At 44.7% G+C, this 23,843-nt stretch overlaps 4 protein-coding genes and 1 non-coding gene across 5 annotated transcripts; 3 read left to right on the top strand and 2 right to left on the bottom strand.

Moving 5' to 3' along the window:
• Positions 1-239: 239 nt before the first annotated feature.
• On the bottom strand, positions 240-3,202 carry LOC106713991 (protein C12orf4 homolog). The gene is made up of 10 exons (XM_045683956.1): positions 2,950-3,202; positions 2,691-2,881; positions 2,390-2,526; positions 1,963-2,187; positions 1,684-1,872; positions 1,395-1,596; positions 1,111-1,294; positions 905-1,020; positions 676-831; positions 240-602 (listed from the first exon to the last, which is right to left on the bottom strand). The coding sequence occupies exons 1-10, from the start codon at positions 3,152-3,154 to the stop codon at positions 534-536; spliced, it is 1,674 nt and encodes a 557-aa protein (XP_045539912.1). The 5' UTR covers positions 3,155-3,202; the 3' UTR covers positions 240-533.
• Positions 3,203-3,458: 256 nt separating this feature from the next.
• Positions 3,459-3,620, top strand: LOC123722389. Its single transcript, XR_006756481.1, has one exon. It is a non-coding gene; the product is annotated as a U1 spliceosomal RNA (small nuclear RNA).
• Positions 3,621-4,946: 1,326 nt separating this feature from the next.
• LOC106713998 (myosin regulatory light chain 2) lies at positions 4,947-7,158 on the bottom strand. The gene is made up of 3 exons (XM_014506908.2): positions 7,011-7,158; positions 5,605-5,790; positions 4,947-5,483 (listed from the first exon to the last, which is right to left on the bottom strand). Exons 1-3 carry the CDS (start codon positions 7,011-7,013, stop codon positions 5,064-5,066), a joined length of 609 nt encoding a protein of 202 aa, XP_014362394.1. The 5' UTR covers positions 7,014-7,158; the 3' UTR covers positions 4,947-5,063.
• A 1,873-nt stretch (positions 7,159-9,031) lies between these two features.
• Positions 9,032-16,633, top strand: LOC106713999. Its single transcript, XM_014506909.2, has 16 exons — positions 9,032-9,230; positions 10,286-11,174; positions 11,363-11,628; positions 12,872-13,058; positions 13,135-13,312; positions 13,423-13,637; positions 13,738-13,911; positions 13,989-14,160; positions 14,245-14,350; positions 14,454-14,605; positions 14,740-14,952; positions 15,065-15,199; positions 15,286-15,370; positions 15,500-15,689; positions 15,950-16,111; positions 16,507-16,633. Exons 1-16 carry the CDS (start codon positions 9,161-9,163, stop codon positions 16,631-16,633), a joined length of 3,321 nt encoding a protein of 1,106 aa, XP_014362395.2. The 5' UTR covers positions 9,032-9,160.
• An 844-nt stretch (positions 16,634-17,477) lies between these two features.
• Positions 17,478-22,205, top strand: LOC123722371. The gene is made up of 7 exons (XM_045683930.1): positions 17,478-18,269; positions 19,373-19,478; positions 19,761-19,949; positions 20,246-20,418; positions 20,632-20,838; positions 20,981-21,057; positions 21,193-22,205. The coding sequence occupies exons 1-7, from the start codon at positions 17,949-17,951 to the stop codon at positions 21,323-21,325; spliced, it is 1,206 nt and encodes a 401-aa protein (XP_045539886.1). The 5' UTR covers positions 17,478-17,948; the 3' UTR covers positions 21,326-22,205.
• Positions 22,206-23,843: the final 1,638 nt, after the last annotated feature.

Genomic DNA, 23,843 nt, shown 5'->3' with positions numbered 1-23,843 from the left:
CTTGTGGATACCTACCAATCCTTTTTGCATTCCTGTTCCGCATCTAGAGGTAAGTTTTTAATAAACAGAAATACTGGCAACACCTCACTTTGTATGTTTTTGGTCTTTATCACTATGACATTTGTAAAGGACTATACTGTCTGTGAGAGCGAGTCACAGTATCAGACCAAGCTGAGAAAAGTTTTAGTTAAAGATTTTCTGATTTGTTATAATTCAATATAATTTACAATATACATTACATTATATGGTATAAGATAAAAATATAAACGAGTATCACATCAAGGTAGTTACCATGAAACTTTCTTGTGTAAAGTTACCGACATATAAATATCCACAACGATATGAGATCACTTCAAGTCGCTAAGAGGAATGTACACATGTCACTTGTATAATAAAACTATTGCTGCTTCTGTTTTATTCATCGAGAACGAAAGGAATCGCAATATTGTCGCAATGTGCTACGACAGTGGATATTCACCATAAGGCTTGTCTTTAACAGTGTCGTGGAACAAAGTTTGTAGCAATGTTTAGTGTCAGAGCGGTGTGACACGGCGCGGAGCACGCAGCGGACCCGCCACACGGAACACGCTCGGCAGCAGCGACTGCAACACGTTATACAAACTAAACACACACAAGATTTTATATTCTCAAAGTATAGTATGTCGGTCGCAGTACCTGTACGGCGGCGAAGAGTTCAGGCGCGTGCGGCGGCAGCGCGGCGTGCAGCGTGCGCAGCTCGGCCCCGCCGCCGCCCGCAGCCTCCAGCACGAACCCCTTCACGCACTTCAGCACCAGCTCCGCGCGCCGCACGCACCACGCCGCAGTCATCTCCTGACACACGCCACAACGCTCTCAGCTCAGTATGCACATGCTCTACTGTACCACACGTCTGTACCCCTCGTACCTCAGTGATCTCGTTGCGCAGCAGCAGCGGCAGGGAGATGGTGGTGACGTCGTTGCAGCACGCCGCCTTCAGGATGTTGCGCAGCCCGAGGATGGCCGGGTGTCGCGACGTTATGTCTGCTCGCAGCAAAGTGTCGCGTGATCGAACAAAACGTTTCATTTCATTTGTGTATGTAAAGTTAGGAGAGCCGTGCGGGCGACACTCACCTGCCTTCAGGGAGTCGTCGACCACCAGGTGGAAGATGACGTGCGTATCGAGGTTGCTGTGCCGCGTCACCAGCACGTCGCCCGGCCGCAGCGCGCGCCCCCCGCCCCACCCCCCGCGCCCACCGCCCGCCGCACCCCCCGCGCCCCCCGCCTGCTGCGCGCGCCGGGCGTTGCGCTGCTCCGCCTGCCGGTCACCACGTACATACACGACATTACAAATCCGTCCTTGAATCTTTTGCACAATTGATAGCAAGTTACTGAATTTAATAAACGATGGTACTTACGGGTTCACGGATCGCCTCTGCGATATGCCGTAGCTGTCGGTTGATATCGTCGAAGTGGTGCTCTGTGGCGGCGGCGGCCAGACGCAGCAGACGCTGCGGCGGCTCCCCCGCGCCCGCAGCGCCCGCCTCGCACAGCACCACCGCGCCCGTCAGCTCGCCCGAGTACAGCGCCAGCGCGGGCTGCAGCCGCGCCGCCGCGCCGCTGCACCACACAGTATATGTTAAACATGACAAATACATTTATTCTCCTCATATTCATTAAGAGAATCAACAAGATTATATAAAGTACTTGTCGTGGTGGTTGAGTGCGCAGAGGTCGAGCATGTCTGCGGCCACGAGGCGGATGTTGTGCGTCTGCTTCAGCTGGCTGCCGAGGTGGATGGTGAAACTCTCCTCGAGCTGAGGCCGCGGCTCGACCGGCCCGCCCGGGGCGACCAATTCCCCTGTCTCTGGCGGAAACGTTGTGAGCGGAGAGTTGCTGTAATTATACAATAAACAGAGTCAGCCATAAATAAAAATAGAAATGCTAATACGATAACCTGGATGGGAGATATGTAACGTTCCAGACCTGGGCGTGGCGAGTTCCGCCTGACCCTGGTAGTGGTCGAGCGCGGCCATGAGCCAAGCGCGGTGCGCAGCCCGCTGCGTGTGCCGGAGTGCATCCAGCTGCGATTCCCAGCGCGCAGCCGCCACGCTCTGCGCTTCGAATTGCCGCGCCGCCGTCTCGTTGATCTCCTCCTCTGTCGTGCTCACATTCAGCAGACGCATCTTCTCTTCCATTTCCTCTGTTTGTCTAGTTCAATGGATTGTTATTCATCTTATTATGCAAAGCAAGGAAATCTTATTTATCAGTTAAATAAATATATATAAATGCTCTGCTATAAATATTTAGGGCTCAAGCATGAAAAGACAAATCAATTATTATATTATGTAACAGTTTTTGGGAGACATAAGTACTGCAGTAAGTAGTCAACCATTTTAATGACTGTTGCTACCTTTCTGTGAGTTTGTTGATGTCTTCATCGCGGCTCTGCATCATGTTGGAGACAGTTTTGGCATAAGAGTTCTCCACCTGCAGGATGGTGTCTAGTGCAGGTGAGTGGACTAACTTGTGGTATGCTGCAGCAAACACCTTAAATATACATTGACAGTTATGTAATGAATAACTAATAATCAAAGTTAATTTACAAACAGGAATAATTAAAGTATGTTATGTTAGTGTATAGATCCATATTATAATACCAGTGGGAAAAAACTTACATTTTACAGTTTAATAAATATTTCAGTAAGATATACCTCCTCATCGGAAGTTCCCTTCTGTTCGGCAAACTCCACCACATTCTCTTTGAAGAGTTTCTCCCACTGCTTGACGATGCCGTCCACGTTCAGCTCGTTGTTCTTTAGCTGGTTGAGCAGCTTCTCGTCTCGACTATTATGGAACTCACGCGTCTCATCGCTGATGAACTGAGCTAGTTTCTCATTTAACTCTAAACAAAGTATTGTACACTTTATTACACTGCTCGTACAATAATTTATACAGCAGCAGTAAACTTACCATCTTCTAGATATAGGGGTATGTGAAACATATTGATAACGCGCTGCAGCAGCTCGCGCGGTGATCCGTCGTATGGGATCTCAACCGGCACTACCAGTTTAAATAATAATTCTTCATTGGTGCAGGTCGGGAAAGAGTACTTGAATGTTTTCGTTGCATTGTGTACAATTGTTTCTGTCCGTTCTGTAGTCATTTTGAGAAACATAAAAGACAATACACTTGAAACACCCACTATTGTTGCAAGTGTATGTCAACAATAGTTGGCAACTGACATTGACAGTTGACAGGTTTACAACCGCAGTGGGTTTAAAACATACGAAATATATATTCTAGATGGCGGTAATCCATTATTTGAAAAAAAAAAAAAAAAAACAGTTGTGAGCAATTCGGATATAGTCGTGTCGTCGTATGACCACATAGATGGCGCTGCAAATAACTGGGTTGCAACAAAACACGATATTTAGATTGTCGTTTTGTGAATGACCTCTGTGAAGTGACGCCTTTGAGGCATACTTACCTGGCGTAGGGGCTACCGTGATCACGAAGGCGGTTCCCCCAGGGCGAGGCCCCTCCATTGCACTGCGGTTGGGTTGACCCCTGCGATTATCCCTAATGCGGATAACTCGGACGCGTAATTTTTGGTAGTGGGGACTGCGTACGCGCCGTCCCCCATATTATCTTGGAAAGTGAGTTAGGTAGAGAATTTGTACCTCATTATGTTAGACCCGGCTTTGTTGCTCTACCGCTTGTCGATGTCAGTGCACCATTTAATACTTTGAGGATGGGATACAAAAAAGGACCTTTCACCTTCCTTAGAGTCCCATCCTTTCCTTATAAGGAAAGCGCGAGAACAGGAAGAGGTCTCGATTTTGGAATCTAGCACGCATACTCACCAAACTAAACGCAGAATATTTTCTACTTCACGCCTATCTTCGTTGTGGTCGTGATGTTTTACCTGGCAAGCGGGCTACTCGTTCTCTGAGGAATAAACATTTCCTCCATTTTTTTTGATGCCGATTAAAATTTTGTCGGCACATTAGTAGGCTTGGTGAGAGCAGCAGAAATAGTTTAGAACGGGCGGCGTGCATAAATATTTCCTCTAGTCATCACATATCTCATCAGAGGTGTGTTACTCACTACAGTCGGTTACGGTGATTTTAGATCAGTCTCTGGATTTGAGAAGAGTAGGTCACCATTTTGTGGAAGGAGTTGAAGAAGTCTCCATTTAAAATAATGTCACGCACTTTACGTATTTTCTTGCGAGTTCTAAGAAACCTTTACAGTATGGTTGTAGTTTAAAAAAGTGCTTTGTGTACTGGTATTGATGTTTAGTAGTGTGAGGTATTTGTGGTCTTTAAAGTTTTATTAGATTTGAAATATACGTTCTTCAACACACATTCTTAAAATATGATGACTAATTCTTTTTATGGTGTTTGTTATTCTATATTTCTATTATAATTCTGACGGAAAATGTTAGCGGACTACCGCTACAAAGTAAGGTCTACTACTCTAGCTTAATCTATAATGTATTTAAGGCTTTTTGTGATATTGTATATCCGTCTTTATTTACCTATTATTTAACTTATCTATAATTGTCGACAAATTAGGACATTAGCCTAGTGCGAGGATCCTGGATAGTTCACTGTATTTTTGGATGTCAATAAATATTTTTTCATTTTTTCATTTACCAACTGCATGAGTTTAGTTTTACATTTATTTCCTTGTTTCTGGTTTTCCCACATATATATCGACATGTAATATGTATATAGGCCGTGTTTACCCAAGTTATTCTAGCAAATTGAATCGGATGCGTGACTTTGAGTGTATTTGCGTACAGTGTATATAAATGCAGTGTACTACTTCAATCCCTCTAATCTTACGTTACGGGGACATGATGACACCATTTTGTTATAGTAGTACTATATTTTCATTATAATATAAATTATAAAATGGAAACAATAAATTACATAAAGATATTAAATTAAAATAAAAACATGTTTCGGTTCGGTCTACATTTAATCCGTTCTGTGCGAACCGAGTGGACCGGGTGGACTGTCGGAGCTGTCGTCAGCGGTTAGGTGTTGGTGCCGGGTGGTGCTGCAGCTGGGGGTGGCTCACGCCGCCTCGCCGCCCTCCTCCTCCTCGGCGCTGGCGGTGAGCATGGTGATCAGCTTCTGTGTGTCGATGAAGCCCTTGTCGTCGATCTCCATCTGGTCGTAAGCCTCGTCGACCTCGTCGGCGGAGAACTTATCGCCCCAGGTCATGAGCGCGTGCCTCAGCCGCTCCGAGTCGATCTTGCCCTCGGTGTCGAAGGTCTTGAAGGCATTGATGACGACGTCGTCATCGTCGGAGCCGCCGGACATGCGGTTGGCGAAAAGGGTGAGCAGCTGGGTGAAGTTGATGGGGCCGGACGCCTCGCTGACCATGTCGTCGAGCTCCTTCTCCGTCGCCAGCCTGCCGAGCGAGTCGAAGGTGGCGCGGAGGTCGTTCTTTCCGATGATACCGTCCTTGTCGTGATCCATCAGTTGGAAGGCCTGAGGGAGGAGAAAGAGCGTTAGAGTGTATTTTATCGTAATGATTTAATTTATCGTAAAATGTGGCGCTACTAAGATATTTGGCTAGAGGAGTAAGGAGTAGAGTAGTAGACGTGCTTACTTCTTTGAACTCGGCGACCTGTTTCTGTGAGAACATGGAGAAGACATTGGAGCCGGTGCGCTTGGCCTTGCGGCTGCCGCGCGATGACTGGCGATCGCCAGCGGGCGCCGCGGGCGCGGGTGCCTCCTCTGCGGGCGCTTCCTCCTTCGGCGCCTTCTTCTTCTTTACCTTCTTGTCCTTATCCGCCTGTACAAACACAACTCTATTAGAAAAGTGTCAATGACAACAACTATCTCAAAGAACCGCTATATAATTATTGTTATGTGCAACTTATCGTTGTGGGCTGTTAGTGTTGTGTTTGTAGGCGAGTTTTATCCATTTTTTGCAGCAAATTAAGTTACTTCATTATAATTGATAATCCAAATTCTTTAAAATTGCTTTTCGACTAAATGTAAGATCTTGAAACTAAATGTTATCTAATAATATTTGTTTTAATTCCTTTCAATATGTATACTTCAGAATACATATCAATCGATTTATTTTTTATTAGCTGAACCTTTGCGCTGCCACACCGAAGTCCAAGTAGCGCCAGACGTCTAAATAATCGTCTTATGTGAATGAATGAAAATGTGAATACCTATTATTTTCTTCGAATTATGCTTCTACTAATTTCTTCTTATTGTTTTAGAATATTTTTTTCCGTGCATTTAATTTAAAACTAAAATTTGGCTAATTGTCAAACCGTAATTGAACGCCGCCTGTCCCGTTTAGGCGCTATTTCGGCCGACTTTAGCGGCTATATTTAGCGTGGCGTCTCAGATTGCGTGCAGGCGCCGGTTACGTAAAGATTCAGCGGAAATAGCATCGATCTCTGCTTCAGCATTGTCCTATTTCTTACTATTTATAATTAAAATATACTAAGAAAGGGTGTTATTAGCTCTCAGATGAAGTCCGATACCATTAACTTTGATGGTCGAACTATTGGCTATAGACTTTCTGTAACATTCAGAATCGCTTGCGGTCACTAAAGGAGTGTCTTGGTGTAGAATAAACCTAAACTAAGGCACTTCTTAAGTAACCATTAAACGTCTCTGAGTATTGCATTTATTCTTTTAACTCTTATATATTAAAAACGTTTGGCATTGGTTCCTAATCCAAAATATTTTTGACCCACTTTAGAAGGTTTTATTTGATTTTTTTTATTTCTGTAACATTTTGCACGATTTATTTCGCGTCGCGGTTTACTGCTTGATTTTATTGAGTTGTTGCATTTGGTGGTTTATTTTATTCAATTGAGTTTAAAAAAAAACTATAAATTACTTTCACGTTTATGTTTAGTGTTTGTGGTGTGTTTCGTAGTCTTCGGCATGTTTAGTTCACACATGTTCACTTAATTAACTTCAACTGAACACTTATCACGTCACTAGGTTCACAGTTGTGCACTGGTGTCCGCTGGCTTCACTTACCATTGTGTTGTTTGTTGGATCGACGATAGAGAGACTGTACCGCTCGGCAGTCTCACCCTGACTCCGAGATTTCGTTCCCGCCTCGACGTCCAGGCCTCTCCCATCCCCTCCCCGCTCTTCTCGTCCGAGTGTCGGTCGACCATTCCATATATAGTTAGGTCAATGCGATAGCCGGCGTTCGAGTCGGCATCAGAACTGTTTGGTCCGCTCGCGAGTTCGGCCGCCGCCTTCCGCGACATACACGATTTAAAAATATACAGCTCACCTGGTGACTCAGGGATATTGACAGTTTTAGGCTAAATTTACAGGAATGTTACGATCTTTTTCTTATCGTACCACTTTTACTATTTTCAACCAGCTAAATAAAGATTGGAGCGTCGGTGGCTCAGGGGTTAAGCACTTGACTTGCAATCTGCAGGTCCTGGGTTCGAATCCCGCCATGTACCAATGTGTTTTTCGATTTTCGATTTACATATGTACATTTATCCGACGTTCTTACGGTGAAGGAAAACATCGTGATGCAACCTGCACATATTTGAGAAGAAATTCAATGATATGTGTGAAGTCAACCAACCCGCACTTGGCCAGCGTGGTTGACTATGGCCTAGTCACCCCTAACTTGGGGTAGGCTCCGAGCCCCTCGGTGGGGACGTATAGTGAGCTGATGATGATGATGAAATAAAGATTTGCTTTCATTGTCGCGAGATCCAAATACAATTAGCAATTTATAATAAATAGTTCTTGATTTCTGGAGCCGCCTACTATTAAAATGAAGAATAGTGAGGAGATATTAACGGATGAAATTTTCTTAGTTTTGTAGCGATTTATAATCTGTTTAGAATTTCCAATGCTTATTTGGTTACCACAATGTAGGTGATTTCTATTTAACTATCCCAAACTAAACAACCGATTGCATGAGGTTGTAATGTTCACTGATTAGGTAGTTATAATACTTCTTTCAATGTCAAGTTAGTTTTGCTAATAATATTGAATTAAAAGATTCAATGAGCAGTTCTGTTAAATCTGTACAAACACGATTGGTTAAAAATACCAACAGTTGCAACTTGACGCAATTGTCTTAGTCTTAGCAGAACCGGTAGCTTAGTTCCGGATGGCACGAATCTAAACTTTAGATTCTAACAATACATGTTATTTAAAGTACCTTCTGGTGCCTCATACTATCATCGTCCACCTCAGTTTGTATTCTAGCATTAGTTACTACCTACTCTACAATACAACGCAGTCGTGAGCGCCTGCGTTTTGGTTTGGTATGCGAAACATTCAACATTATTACGGACGTAAGATATAACAGAGGTCCACACCGGCCGCGCAGTCACGCTGCGCACTATTTCAGTCGCCGTGATTCATGCCGTACACAAATAAACCATTGTAATCCACACCAATTATACCCGGGTTCGATTCCAGGGATGAACGCGATATTCGCTAATGTTTAAAAAAAACATTACTTGAATAGATGTTGCAATCTTAATTTCAAATTGGTGTGGACAATAATGCATTGGTTTTATTACGAAGGATATTTTCCTAATACATTGTACATTGGTGAAAGGTAATTAATTAAATACGCCTTCATATAAAGAAGAAAGGAAAGAGTAAGATTTCGACATGACGGACTGCTTCGGTAAAACATTGCATTTAAGAAATATTCTCCAAGAAAACGTTCAATACGACTTAGCTTATTCTTGCTAAGCCTAAAATTACATGCCATGGAGACATCACATCAAATATAATTCAGATCGAGTGATAACAATATCTGATATCTGTATGTACATCTAAGTTACAGTGTAAAACATCACAAACAAACAATAACAAAGAGGAGTCTCCTACAACCTATGTTAAGTCATCAGGTCAAACGCCAGTAAATTATAAATTACTGAAGAATAATCAATTAACAGTTATCTAATACTAGCGTACTTCATCGTAATTCACAACGAAACGTCACATACTACGTGATGTTTTCCATCTCGCTCTAGCCTTAGTTGTCTCGCTCGTTAAGTTGCATGAAGCCTTTCACTTAGTCATGAGACGGCAGACGGCAAGTGGGCAAGTGAAACTCGACAATGTGCGGGCGCAGGCCATCAGAGAGGAACATATTCTGTTGATAAACATGTAACATTGCAGTGCCTGTGAAAATGTTTATCAAATATTGTGATGTGGTGCCAAAATTGATTAGTTTAGTTTTATCAGTAGTTCTACTTAAAGGTAAAGTAATTCAATAGAAGTTTCTCTTTTTAAAATAACCTTGGAATGGATTAATTATTTATCGAATCAAAGGAAAATATATATTGAATGACAAGAATCGATCCAAATATAATGTGAGACAAAATAACAGACTTAAAAGGTTATTAAAATTTAAAGCTTTCACTGATGAAAAAATAAAACCATTAAAGCTCACTAATCGCTTAAGTTTTACGTTAATTATAAATGGTATATTATGGCGATTGTTTCGAAAGGTTAATGTGATAACGTGACAGGGTAATAGCCAGCCAATACCTATATCGGAAGCTAAGTTATTTTTAATTACTTACTCGTATAAGATGGGAAATAAATCATATCTTACACGTATTAACATTAAATCTGTATATACACGTGTTCTAAAAACATAAAAAGTATTTTAATCATCAGAGTCAGTCCCTATATTGGATATAATGCTCTCCTGATGATGCAAAGGATAGAATGATCTGATCAATTCTCGAGATTTATGCTTTAAAAAGAAAATAAATTGCCAATAACTTCTACTTTCTTAAAAATTAACTCCTCAACTTATTTATTATTATTAAATAGCTTATTTAGAATTAAACAAAAGTTGTTGTTGACTGTATTTTGATAAGAGTAGTAAGTTACTATCCTTCATATCGGCAACGTGTTTGATATAACTATACAATTTTATGTTTGTCAAATTAGCTCTAATTTATTTATCTGCTTTAAACAACGCCAGGAGCTCGTCGACAATTGTTTGGCTGATGCTAAGTAGAGTACGAGTTAGTCGTCAAGAATTTTATGTACGGTGTTTTTATATGGTCACTTCTGGCCTTCAGAGGTAATGACAACTGTGTTGAAAGCTGTGTGAATTAACTTGTCAATACATTGTTTGAAAATTATAAGTCCGTCAATAAGATATATTGAATAAGTGTATAGTATCCGGCTGTGACGCATTACACGAATACTGATATTTCATTACATCCAAGGATGAAATTATATTCGTTGCAGTACAAGTTTCATCTTATAATTATTAATTTTTTTTGGTTTTTGTACAGAATGCAAGTGCCTTGTATTGCGCGCGTATATCTCGCAGCACGGACTACACGGCGAGATAGAGTTCTCCAACAAGAACGACACTCTCATCAGCATCCGGACCAACCTGAAGCCCACGCTGCAGCACCCCGATGGCGTCTGGCGATGGACTGTGCACGAGTTCCCAGTCGACTACCAGGACCTCTCCGACGAGAGGTGTTCTGATGCTAGCCTAGGCACAGAACTCATAGATCTCACTGAGGAGCTGGGATACCTGATAATACCTGGCAAAGATCATGCCGAGTTCGAAAGCAAGAACAGCTTGACCGGTCCTTTAGGCTTGTGGGGGAAGAGTATAGTGTTGGAGACGGCGGAGAGGGACAGAGTGGTGTGCGCGTCTATTCTGTCGACGGAGAAACTTTACGAAAAGTATGCGGAGGCGAGATTTACGTCTCCAATCGCCGGGAGCCTCACTTTCCGCTGGCTATACACGAGGGACTTCGACGAGTCCGACGCGTTCCTTCTCGCGGATCTGTATCACACGAAGGCCAATCAGGACAAGGGGGAGTTCACTCAGCACAAGTGGAAGCTGTTTGTGACGGACATATTTGACTCGGACAAAGGCAACTACGAGGACAACTGTAACGTCCTGCAGGCAGTGTTCGACCCCGAGAACAGCGGGGACGGGATGAGCGTGGGCGACCTGGACTCGCGCTTGGGTCTCATCCGGGTGGCGACGGACCCGAGCGTGCGCCGGCTGAGGCGGCTTTACAAGGACGAGGTGCTGGGCCTTCTGCGAGCAGACATGGAGGTGACCCGCCGTAGCCTCTACGTCGTCATTTACGATAACCGGCATGCCGACAGCTTTCTCGCCTGCGCTAAGCTGCGTCCCAGCCAGCCCAAGAATGCCAAGTCAGTACTACAATACAATCCTAAAAATCAATCAGCACTTAGCTCTCTTAATTCTAGATGATGTTTCTTGCACAATATGTGTAACGTTATATTTTTAGTATATCTTTTAAGTCGTGATTAGTTTTTGTCCCGTTCGATAACGTTTGAAATCAAACGAGTGATTGTAAACACTGTTACTCTTTGTACAGGGCTTTGATCAACATGGACGGCATCCGGGGCACGGTGGACTTCGTGCAGCGGTCACCGTTCGACCCAACATGGGTGAACTTCCAGCTGGGCGCAGCGGACCAGGAGTACGAGTCCAACCTGCGCTTTGTGGGTGCCATGCAGCAGTATAACATTCGGCAGGTGCCGGCGCGCCTACTCGGCCCCGACCTCGTACACTCCATGTGCAATACCACCGGAGAATTATACAATCCCACCGGAATTAATCTGAACGATGTGCCTCCGCCAGGTTTGTCTATAAATATTTTTACTATCAATTGTGAAATATTATTTGGGCCATGTCTTATAAAAAGTGCTAAATTATGATCATGTGTTAACATTACACAATTTGGAAATTTTCCAATAGAATTTTCGAGTTTAAATTTAAAGTAAAGAAATTGAAAAATATATCGGTTATGTGATAGTTTGTAAAGTGAACGGAACGAAATTTATATAAATATTTTCAGCGCTATGCATTGCTATTTTTATGTTCGTCGTGCTCTGTGTTAGAATTCTTAAACGATGTGGAATGGAAATTTACCACATTTTTTTAGCGATTGTATCGCATTCGTCCGGAATAAGGTCAGGTTAAACACTTCGATGTTGGTCAGTTGTGCTTCCTGACTTCTTGGTAGAACGCCAGATGTTGTGGCTCGAGGCAACAATGATGCATTCGATCATCTCGCATGATGTGCGCAGGAAGTTGTCGTACGTCACCGATTCATTGTATGGAATTTGTTATTGTTTAGATATTCCGTGACATCATTTTGACTGCATTGATGTTATACTAAACACAATTAAGTACATTGTTTTAGGTTATATAAAAAACAAACATTACGTACGTCATACATACGTTTGTTACAAAGATGAATACAGACAGCTTCAACTCTTCAACGCAACCTTTTTGCACTTCGTTTCAAAAATATTTTTTTCATATATATGATGTGGTTGCTGATTTGCGTTACAAATAAGTGTGTGTTGATGCTTTGTTATATTAGTTTAAGTACATAGATATAATTTTAAATGCGGTGGAGACCTTGGGGCCTTGGGATGCGGAAGCCCGTCAGCTGTTCAAGGAGATTTCCGTACGCCTTATCGACGTCTCAGGGGATCCAAGGGCTGGCGCGCATTTCGAACAAAGGTTGAGCCTGGCCATTCAACGGGGAAATGCCGCCAGTCTCTTGGGCACCTTACCCTGCGAGCGCAGCGATTTGGGGTCGATTTTTAACATAATCTAGTTTTATTTTTAGTTTGGTATATATAAGTATACAGTTTAGTTTAGTAGTTTTAACATATTATTCATAGTTTTTACATAATAATGTTTAGTAAATTTAGATATTAATTAAAAATAATTAGATTTAGCTAAAATATAGCATGTCACTTAAAGGATTAAGAACAAGCAAAGGATTTTACGAAATGACTACAGGGGAATTCTTGTATTGTTATTGTAAACCGTAATCGAGATGATAAATGAAGGCGTGTGTACGGTGCAGGCATGGGCACGATGGACCAGTACCCGGTAGGTGCGCTGCTGGGCAAGTACAAGGAGCGCACGGAGTACCTCAACCACCGCTACCTGCTGCCAGGCCTGGCGGACGAGCTGAGCGGCGCCTACTGGGATGTTTATCTGCCGCTTTACGGCCGCCACAGCGTTATGCACAGGCCACTTGTGCTCGAGAGGTATCTTTATTTCTGCAAATATCTCTTCATAGTAGTATCTTGTATCAATAATACTCAAAGTAGTACAATGTCGCAGACGTTCGCCAAAGCCGGAGGTGTGCGGTACGCTGCTGTCGTACGAGGATAACACGGAGTACCAGACGCCGATGACCTCGGCTCAGGTCATCTTCCGCTACCCGTTAGTCGGCCGCGTCATATTCCGACAGCCGCAGGACAGGCCCTGGGAGGATACAACCATCATCATCGAAGATATGGTATGCCATCAATCCAAAAATAAAAAATTAGAAGATTTCTCAGATGCAATCCAAAATTTTATATTGAGTCGTTTTAACACCGAGTAAGTTGTTGAGTTGTGTGTGCGAAGGTACACGCGGACGGTTCGAACGTGAACAACACGTTCGAGCACCGGTGGGCTGTACACGAGCAGCCGCCCGGCAAGGACTACTACAACTGGACGGGCCGCTGCCTCAGCGCCGGCAAGATGTTCGACCCCGCCGATCTCGACCTCGACACGCGCCACCCCGACATCTACTGCCGGCCCGGCCTCGCCCTCTGCAGGATCGGGGACCTCACAACCAGGTGAGGAAACTGACGGAGAGTTTAACAAAAAAATAGCTGTCGGTTAGTATTGCATAACATTTTATTACGTTAAGGATAAACACTAATGTAACCATCGTAGGCACGGCACGCTGGCGGTGGCGGGCAAGAAGCGTGACAGCGCGCAGTTAACGCGCAAGCTGTTTACGGACACGTCGCTGCCGCTGACGGGCAGGAACTCGGTGCTGCGGAGGTCGCTGGTGATCTACGACGACCACGGCCCCGTCGCGCGCGGAGAGAGAATGGCTTGCTCCTTGTCAGTATTACACACGTTCGATAAAAATGGAGAGCTTATTAATATTATGAATAATTAAAATGTGATTTTCGTTCCAGAATCAACGGGCTGCACCGGCGCAAAGCGGTGGTGCGCGACTGGTTCGGCAACGGGCAGCGCGAGGCGCCCGCCGGCCGTCTGGAGCTGGTGCAGCAGTCCGAGTACGACGTCACCAACGTGCAGGTGCAGCTGTCCGGACTGCGCGACGCGCACAACTACATGCTGCATGTGGTGAGTACCACATTCCGGGGCCCAGTGTGACGTTACCACGTGCTTGTGTGCATTCTGTTAGTGTGCTAACTGGTCGCGTGGCAGGTGCCGGTGGAAAAGGAGCTGGAGTTTCCGTGCGAGCGGACCACGCTCTACGACGCCTACAATCCCTTCCACGTCAACAAGTCGCTCAGTCCGCCGCCCATGAAAGGTACCGAAATAAAATCTATTTAGAGTTATAAAAGATTTAAACTGATTCCAATTCATTGTTTTGCAATTAACTATAATTAAAGAATTTATTTTTATTTATTTAGGTACAGCCGACCAGTACGAGCTCGGTGACTTCGGTGACAAGTACGGCTTGTTGGACGACTTCAAGTCGTTCAACGCGGTATTCAACGAGACGCAGATGTCGCTATTCGGTCCCTACAGCATCCTCGGGCGCTCTGTCGTTATACACCAAAATGTAAGAACACGCGACTTTAAGCGATTAGGTTTCTCGGACTTTCTCTTTATTTTTTTTCGACTTGGCTTTTAAGAGCTTGAATTGTCTCTCCATACTTAGAGTAACGTAATAAAATGTTTTCCTATTTGTTGCAGAGCAAGAACCGTCGGTCGGCGTGCTCGAGCATAGAGCGCGGCTACAGCCCGTCGGAGGCGCGTGAGATCCGCGGCATCGCGTCGTTCCACCACCCGGGCGGGTTCGCGCGCGGCTACGTGCGAATGACGCAGCTCATTCACAACGACGGCAGCGCCAGCGACACCGTCATAGAGGTCAACTTGCGCTACCCCGGCGAGCGGGACAGGAACCTGGTCTCTCACCTCTACTCACTTACTGCTTGCACCTTTTATATTAAGCTTGCGTTACATGGCTCGTAACTTTGAAATCGAAATAGTTTTTTTTAACCTGTATTGCTTTGTGCAGACACACGGGCATAAGTGGGAGATCTTCGTGAACCCCGTGGGCGTGGACGCGGCGGTGAAGGTGACGAACACGCGCTGCGTGGCCGGCGGCTACAGGTGGAACCCCTACTTCACGCAGCTCGCAGATCCTCTTAACGTGAGTGAACCCTCTTTGTACGGAGCCACCGGATTAGATTAATTGACACCGTCTTAGAATTGTACATATGATTGTTTGTTCTCCAGCACGACTTGTACGAGGCGGAGTGCGGCGCGGACAACCCGCTACGCTGCGACGTGGGGGACCTCACCGCGCGCCTCGGCACCCTCAGTACGTCGATACACTAGCTCTTTACTCCTTTGTCGAGATAGGACGGATGGTTATCCTTTGTTTGTCTATGTAACCGGGCACCGATGTAATTGGTTTACACTACGTAACGCAATACGACTTTGTCTCCAGCAATAGGAGGCGAGCGGCAGATGTTCATGGACAGCAACTTCCCGCTGGAGGGCGCGGTGTCCGCCATGGGCCGCTCCATCGTGATCTTCGGGCCGGAGCGCAGCAGCGAGCGCTTCGCCTGCGCCAACATCCAGCCCGACAAGGACATCATCAAATACGTCAACATCATGAAGCCGCCCCGATTCGTTCTGTACGTTAATTATACATTATAAAGGCTAAGAATTATACTAAAGTGGATGAGGAGAACGTTCGTTGCTGCCAATATGTTAAAGATTTTCGGGCACGGCCAGGTAGAACAGATAAATTATCTCATGAGACCCCAAGGTTGTGGGATGCACTTTATGAGAATGATCAGAACAGATCTCAATAGCCACTGATGTGAACTTCTACGTTGAATAAGTTATAAGTCCGAATGATGTCCACATGTGTGTGTGTGTGTGTGTGTGTCAGGGGCGCGTTCCTGGAGGAGATGCGCGGTGTGATGGGAGTGCCGGCGTGGATGGTGGGCGTGGACTCGCGGCGCACACGCGAACTGCATCACGGCGCCTGCGTCCAAGTCTTGCTGCACTTCACCGGCCCCGACGCCAACAGGCTCGAGCTAGACTTCACCAGGTATTCTACTCATCGCATACTAAATACGTCTACAGTCTGGTACAGACTACAGACTTCAGCCCTAAAATGTGTTTTTTTTTGTATTAAAAGGTGGCAAACGCGGCCACTTAATTCGCTGAAATAGCGGAGCGGCCGCTGCCCATAGACATCCGCAATTGCAGATGCGTTGCCTACCTATCGACGTCGTAGTCGACGGAGGAGAGGACGCACAGAAATAGAATTTATCCCTTCCTATGCGTCACCTCCTCCGCCAAATCCCATAATATCCAATAAAATTAAGCTAACTATATTAATATTCGGACCGATATTAATGAATGAATGAACGATTGGATGGAACACTACGAAAAATATTAGTTCTTGCTTAGTGTAAAAACAGATGTGTTGTGATGTGTCAGATTGCTGGCGTCGGGACGTCTGGACTCGCCCAGCATCTTCATCCCGGGATACGTGAACAGCAAGCGCAAGCGCACCACCTCGCACCGTCACTGCGGCGTCACAGACCCCAACGAGAGGAAGAGTTAGTCCCTATTACATTTTTATACTAAAACTTATCATTGTATATATTTGATAAATCATATTTTTGCGAAATAGATGGAAAATTTAATATAACGCCATCTATCGATAAACATGTCAACACAACAATTATAAATTGGCAAAATTCGACATGAAATGTGAATGTTTCTCGATGTTTGTTTGTATGAATTATATTTTTTTTTATTTATTTAAATAAATAATTATATTAGGCAGTTTTTATGGTATAAGATGGCAAACAAGCAAGTGGCTCCTGATTTCGCTAAAATAGCATAAAGACCGATGCCCATGGACATCTGCTACAACGCAGATACATTACCTTTACTAGACAAAAAAGACGTAATAAGAATGTTTCCTATGCGTCCCCTGCCATTTCAATTTCCCATCCTTTCCATATAAGGAGGTGAGAATTTGGCACATTTGATTGTTTCGTCGACGAAACTTCACGACTGTCTTCTATAAGGTGGAGCAGGCCAATCGTGTACTAATGCTGCAGCAGACTCTACCAATATTATTATTTTTTTATTTACAGAGAGCTCTTTCTTCTCGTCGCGGCAAACTGCGCTGCGAGCCACGTCCCTCACGGCGCTCTGGATCTCTGTAACTCTAATCATAAGACAATTAATTTTATAAATAAAAATCTTATTGTAAAAATGTAATTTAAGTTGTACAATAAATCATTTTGTATTTAACTTGTCTCTTTTTATTTTAATTACCTGTATTTCACACAAAATATATGTATGAGGAAAAGCGACAATATAAAGTTTAGTTACTGTAAATTACCTATAGTTTTAACTTCTAACTAGTAATTATAAAAATAAAGTAAGTAATATAAGTAATAAAAATCCGATCGAAGAAAACTTAGGACGCAACAAGTGTCTCAATCCGGAGCCAAATTCGTAAGAAAATTATTTTTATTAGCGATGTTCGACAGCCCGTGGGTCGTGGGCTGTGAGCGGTGGGCGAGATGAGAACAAAGGAATAAGTTCTCGAACGTTCCCCGGGGAATATCAGACGATATTGATTAATGCCCGCCGCCGCCCGGCTGCTAGACGTGGGATGCGATTTAAACTAAAAATACGAATCTAGGACATGCAACCTGCGCATTTTGGACCTAGGCAAAACCTGGTTCTAGAAAATTAAGACATCATCGTTTGAAAGTGAATTCTATGAATGTCAGATTAAGACAAGTTTTTAGTTGTATTATGAAAATAATCAATAAGGTCTTTAACGCATGCGCTAAACTGAACCGAACGTAGGGTTTATAAGGGGCGCAGGGCATCCCCTGCTCTCAGTCGTCTACGACATGCATGTGGGGGCGACTGCGTTCCTGGTGGCATGGCTCGCGGGGCTGTGCCGGGGGAACCTGGAGGGTCCGTTCCTGTTCTTCGGGCCGCGGTCCCTGGAGAAGTACAAGCGGACTGCGCTGCGGTACCTGGAGCAGGATGATCTGATGCGGATCTACGGCGAGCAGGCGGCCATCGTGGTGTTCAACAACCAGGACCCGGTGCCGCTGTCCAGCGGGTACTTCCCGAGGCTGAGAAAGATGCTGGAGCGCCAGAGCGTGTTAGTGCTGCCGCAGGACTTTCTCGACGTGCACCCCGACTACGTCAGCAACGAGACACAGGTTAGTGCAATTTGGTATTTACAACATTGTAACATCAAAGAATTTGAAAAAAATATAACTATTATGTATTATATTCGAATCTCTTTGAATAAAATAAATACAATAATTAATTCTCATTATAAATTGTTTAGTTCATTTATATAAAGACCTTACTTTGAAATGAAAGATTGAAGATATGTCGCGAGACACTATTGTTGTGTTACAAAAAAATGATTACGTCATAATACCTAGGCTTGATACTATTTTGAACCTTCATCTCTCTCTCAAAGGTCATCAAGGCAACAGATATTGATTTATACTTTTTGCGTTTCAATAAGTCAGAGGGGTGGGAGTGAGAGGGGATCGGGTGCGGTGGGGTAGGGTGGGGGAGGGTGGTAGTCGCTGTCGTCAGCCGCACCTGCGACCGCGCCCCTGCGCATGCGTCTAAATGTTTGTTCTCATGACACTTGTATCGGTGTCTGGATACATAACTTAGCCTGACCATTTACGAAAAACGTCGTGAGAAACTTAACCTACGCTCTTTCAACGCTATAAAATAAAGGAATAGTTCCATCGAATTTAATTGTCCATTTTCTTCAATCGGCCATTTTGAAAATAATTCAAGTCGTGTGATTCAATCGGACCGGGAATTGGAGGAGAATAGAGGGTGGCGACGGGGAATCGGGGGAGAAGGCGGGGGATGGGAAAAATGTAGGTGGGGTATCCAGCCATCATCTTTGCCATGGAACTGTATTTAGATAAAATCGTTAAACAGTAAATACAATGGATACAGTTAGAACCAACCATTACGTAGATTGGATATTGCTATCGTGATAGTCTAATGGCATTTCAAATAATTCTTATAAGGAAATGATGGAAAAGGAAGGATGAATAAAATAAAAGCAATGGCATAGGAAGGGGTAATGTCCTATTTCTGTGCGTCCTCTCCTTTGTTTATTAAAGGTAGGCGACGCATCTGCAATTGCAGATGTCCATGGGCAGCGATGGCTTCGCTATTTCAGCGAGTTCAGGCCGCATTCAGGCCCCATGCTCGTTTGCCACTTTATAAAAAATATTCGACACACTTTTGCAACTTGAACTAATGCTGTGTTTGTTGTATGCAGGTGCTGACGCTGCAGGGGCCGTGGTCGGAACGCGATGCTCAGATGACAGAGACCTTCGCGCGGCTGCAGGATATATACGGGCCGGGTCGCGTGCTCGGCGTCCTGGGTAAACTACCTCCACGCCGCTCCCTCGGGCACTCGGGCACCTGGGCATCTGGGTCGCTGCACTCTACTGCTGCGCTAGCGACTGCGAACGTACTTACTTTGTGCACAGCGAATGTTCAACAATTTTACTGGAACATTCACAAAAATTAAAAACACTGCACGCTAGATCTTTCGGTATATGAAGACATGCATGTTTATAAATATAATTAAATGTACGTAACAAGCTGGCGCGATCAAATGATGCCATTATAATGATGATCTAATCGGCGTGTCACCGCTCTAGGCAATTCGGTGTCGCAGAGCCAGGCGGAGTACCTGGGACCCGAGGTTACGGAGTCAGGCGAGTGGGGGGAGGTGGGCCGGGTGAAGCGTGAGGCCACGGATGCGCCTAGGTCCACTCAGCTCGCTGCCGCCGCCGACGACGACAAGCCCGCCAAGGTGCTGCCTAAGTACGCCCTCTACAATGCTACTGGTACGGTCAAAGTAGCTTTAATAACAACATTACCTATTTTAGAGGATATTGGTATGATGATATTGGATTTTGCAGTGGCACGGTTTGAGGGGAAAATATCCAGTTTCAAGAACAAAACCTTGAGTACTAGTTAGAACATTAAGCGAACAAACTGGGAGCTGCAATCTTAGCAATAAGAAAATCTATCTGTACTCCTTTGACTGTGTGCCGCTTATTCGTTTGCTATATTTGAATCTACCTAGGATTATCTAAAATGTTAAGCGACTTACGTTATGGTAGTTTTCACGAATCGCCAGGACCGCCAGGCAAGGCAGCGTTGCTATATTCATCGGGCTGGCCAGAGCTGCAGTGGGCAGATGGCAGCGTGACCGTTTTGGACACGCCCATTGGCGAGCCCACCATCAAGCCCACGCGCCTCTACACCATCCTCGTTGTGCGCTTCGCCGACGGTGACAACACAAGAGACAAGGTCTGCTTCATTACTAGTTGTATTTTTTGAAGAGTTTCCTTTCCATGTGGCGATCAGATATATAACTTGAATTAACGCTGCCAATTTATTCCGATACCTTGACGTGCGCACGATAAAAGAAGACTTCGAAATATTAGTTATCGGTGCATAAAAACCTTCAATTATCGCGCTTTATGTCGACGAATAATTTGATGGAATTTCTTCTGTTTTCAGATAACGTTGGAGTTCAGCTTCAAGCAGTCGGCGGGCTGGTGGTCTGCGGCGGGCGTGGAGGTGACGCGAGGGCGGGGCGTTGGGCTCGGCCTGCTGCCGCCCGCGCCGCCAGCAGCGCCCGCAGCAGTGCTCGGCCACGCATACAGCTGCCCGCAGCCGCTCGTCTACGCGGCTGACAACGCAACGCTCACCTTCCCGGATATAATGGTCACTATATATCATAGTATACTAGAAGAATAACGCTACTAACAGTTAATGGGAGTGTATGACAAAAGCCATTGATGTAAATGTAAAATTTCGCCCGTGCATGTTTCAAGAATGTTACAAAAATTTCTGTACATATTTTCAGATGCAACCATTCATGGAGAACACTCAGAAGTTTGGCGACGCTTTCGATTGCATCGGTTTCACTTCAGTCCCCATATGGTAAGTATTTATTAGACTTCTAGCAACTTTCACGATGACTTCAGGAAAATGAAGATGTTTTTTTACTACCGATAGTACAAGTGCTTGCTGGGATACTTGCAATGACTTAGTATTCAAAATGAGGTACTCTTTCAGGTCCGGTCTGATGGTGTCGTGCATCATGGTGCTCGGGCTGGCCGTGTCCATCTGTATGATAATGGACATCAAGACGATGGACCGCTTCGAGACCAGCCGCAGCAAACAGCTGACAATCACCGTCAGCGAATAAACAATAACAAGAAATGTAACCATCCGCGGATCTCATGCAATTTTTACCAAGTCAACAGGTTTTGTCGAAATTTCCTTTTTGGTAATCAATAACATCATCATGGTATACAAACTGTCCCGTAAGGAATCAATAATCTGGATTTCAGGATTATTCACTCATTAAAGGCGATGTAAGAGATAGCTAGGGTGCCGTGTGGCGCCGGCGTTAGAATGTCGCCACCCCATGTCCTCCCGCGGGTGTCGTAAGAGGCGACTGAGGGAACCTCGGGGGCCGATCCACCGACCTTTGTAAGTCGCGCTGACGTCGACGAGGTGTGTCCCGAGGGACGCGTCCGTCGCTTGCTTCGCGCCGCACGCACTCGGCCTCGCGGCTGCCAGGGGGCGCGACTGGCTCCTCGCGATGTCACGTTGCACCTCGCGAGCCGCGCCTCACCTATCGTGGACGAGCGGCGAGCGCCGTTGTCTCAGGCCGCACGCATCGCCGAAGTCAGCGCGGTCGAGGTCCAGCCCCCAATCCCGTGCTGATGTGGGATTTAAAAAGAATGCAACAGCTGCTTATCCTCCCGGGCAAGCCGTAAGAGGCGGCAGAGGGATGTATATATGCTACCGAACATCATGGGGAGATTTGAATAGGCTCATCTACTATTTTGTGCGTGTTCAGGTCCGACTATTTGTAAGTCTTAGGTTAGCCAGATGGGGTCCTGGAAGACGTAGCTTTCCGGGACCAGGTCTGGGCACGTAGGTTAAGCAAAAGAGAATATTACGCACTGCACTACGCTGGTAACATGGCATCGTGGCCGTTTGTGGGGATTTGCAGTAGTCGTGTCCAGTCGTTTGGCCCGGCGGGCCGGCAGTCGCGAGCGCGCGCTCCCGCCGCCTTGCGCCGCGCCGGCCCGCGCCCGCCGCAGCACTCCCGCCGGGCACAGCGGCGCCTTAAATCCTTCAAACGACGCCATGCCCTAGTGCATTTTTTCATCATTAATTTTTTTCTTTTCAGTTTTAGAATAATAAAATGTAAATATTAAATAAAAATTAATTATAATGTACTCGGTGTTCCTTTTTATTAATAAAACAAAACCTAATGATCGTACCATGTAGATACAAACATGTCGTCGGGCGTCAGCCAGTCGCACTGAATTCGGCGGGCGCGCTGTGAGCTTATCATCTCTACCCCTTTCACTGCTCCGCGCCAATGTCACCATATTTATTATTTTAATTAATTGTCGCTCGTCACTTTCACCTGCACGGCGACAGGTGGCGTGCTTGTCACCGACACATGTCTCCTCACTCGAGTTACTTCATTGTCTTGACATTGGGAAAAGCAGACTGTTGGATTAAATATCCGATGAAATTGTCTCGGTTACTGTAACATTACCTTTGAGAATTAAATTATTATTGGCTAACTGTTGCCATGAATCCATCCGAGTGGTAAACTTAATAGGTATCTTATGTGTTCTTCCAGACTATGTTCTATCCACAGATAAGCCACAGCAAATTTCTTCAAAATCCGCTGAGCCGTTCCGGAGATAACTTCAAACAAACATACACCTATCCATCCATCTTAACTTTTGCATTTATTATATTAGTAAGATGTATGCGTCAATTAGCTGTTTGCTGGCTTTTTGGCCTTGTTCAGGCGGTTCCTGAGTCAATTAAGTTCAAGGTTCATTAGGCTCGATAGATGGCGTTGCCTTTAGGCGAAATACAAATATTTGTGTGAAATAATGTTTGTTTAATTAATCATAGTTGTTTTTATTTCAGAAAAGCAAACTTTATTCAATATTTATTAAACATGCATGTTAAAGTCAGTCATAAATATAATATATGAATAATGTAAATTAAAAAATGAATAGCTATGTAATAAATCCGTTTAAATACTCAAATATTCGGAGGTAGTAGTACAAGTCTTTTCAAATAACTTGGTAGCTCTTAGCTTCACGCGAGACGCACTACAAAATTGTAGGTGTAGCGAGGCGTCACGGGAGCGGAGGGAGGGCAGTGCGCAGCGTGCCGGTGACCTTGGACCGCCAAGATATGTGAAAAAATTAATACAGTAAACTGATACGATGAAGAAGAGGCACGTGTCTCTCTTCATATGTCTAATAAGAGATGCATATTAAATAGTTGCTTCCTTTACATCATCAAAAGGTCATCATCATTTCGATTATAAATTCGGCCACACCCGCAGTATAATGATGGCCGATCAGCGCTCCCTCATGAATCTCGTGCGGCGAGATGAAGGCTCATGGGGCCGGAGAAAGCGCGCCTCACATCCCGAATGCGCCAGAAACTTGTTCGTTATTTAATTTAGGGTTCAGTCACATTAAAACATTTTTAAATATTTAACACGTAAGAATGTAATCAAACAGGTTGAATTAGAGATTAACCACGATTTGGCATTCTGTAGTAAGGCTTATCTTATCTTCATATATCGCTTAGGTTATCGTTTTACTTAACCATTTACTTAGTTACTAAAACTTGCCAAAAGGTGGCGTTAACAATCACAACACGTCTATTGC

The sequence above is a fragment of the Papilio machaon genome, chromosome 24, assembly GCF_912999745.1.
Source record: "Papilio machaon chromosome 24, ilPapMach1.1, whole genome shotgun sequence".
Taxonomy (NCBI): Eukaryota; Metazoa; Arthropoda; class Insecta; order Lepidoptera; family Papilionidae; genus Papilio; species Papilio machaon.
Note: the sequence above shows the minus strand (reverse complement) of the source record. Positions and strands in the feature narration are given on the sequence as shown.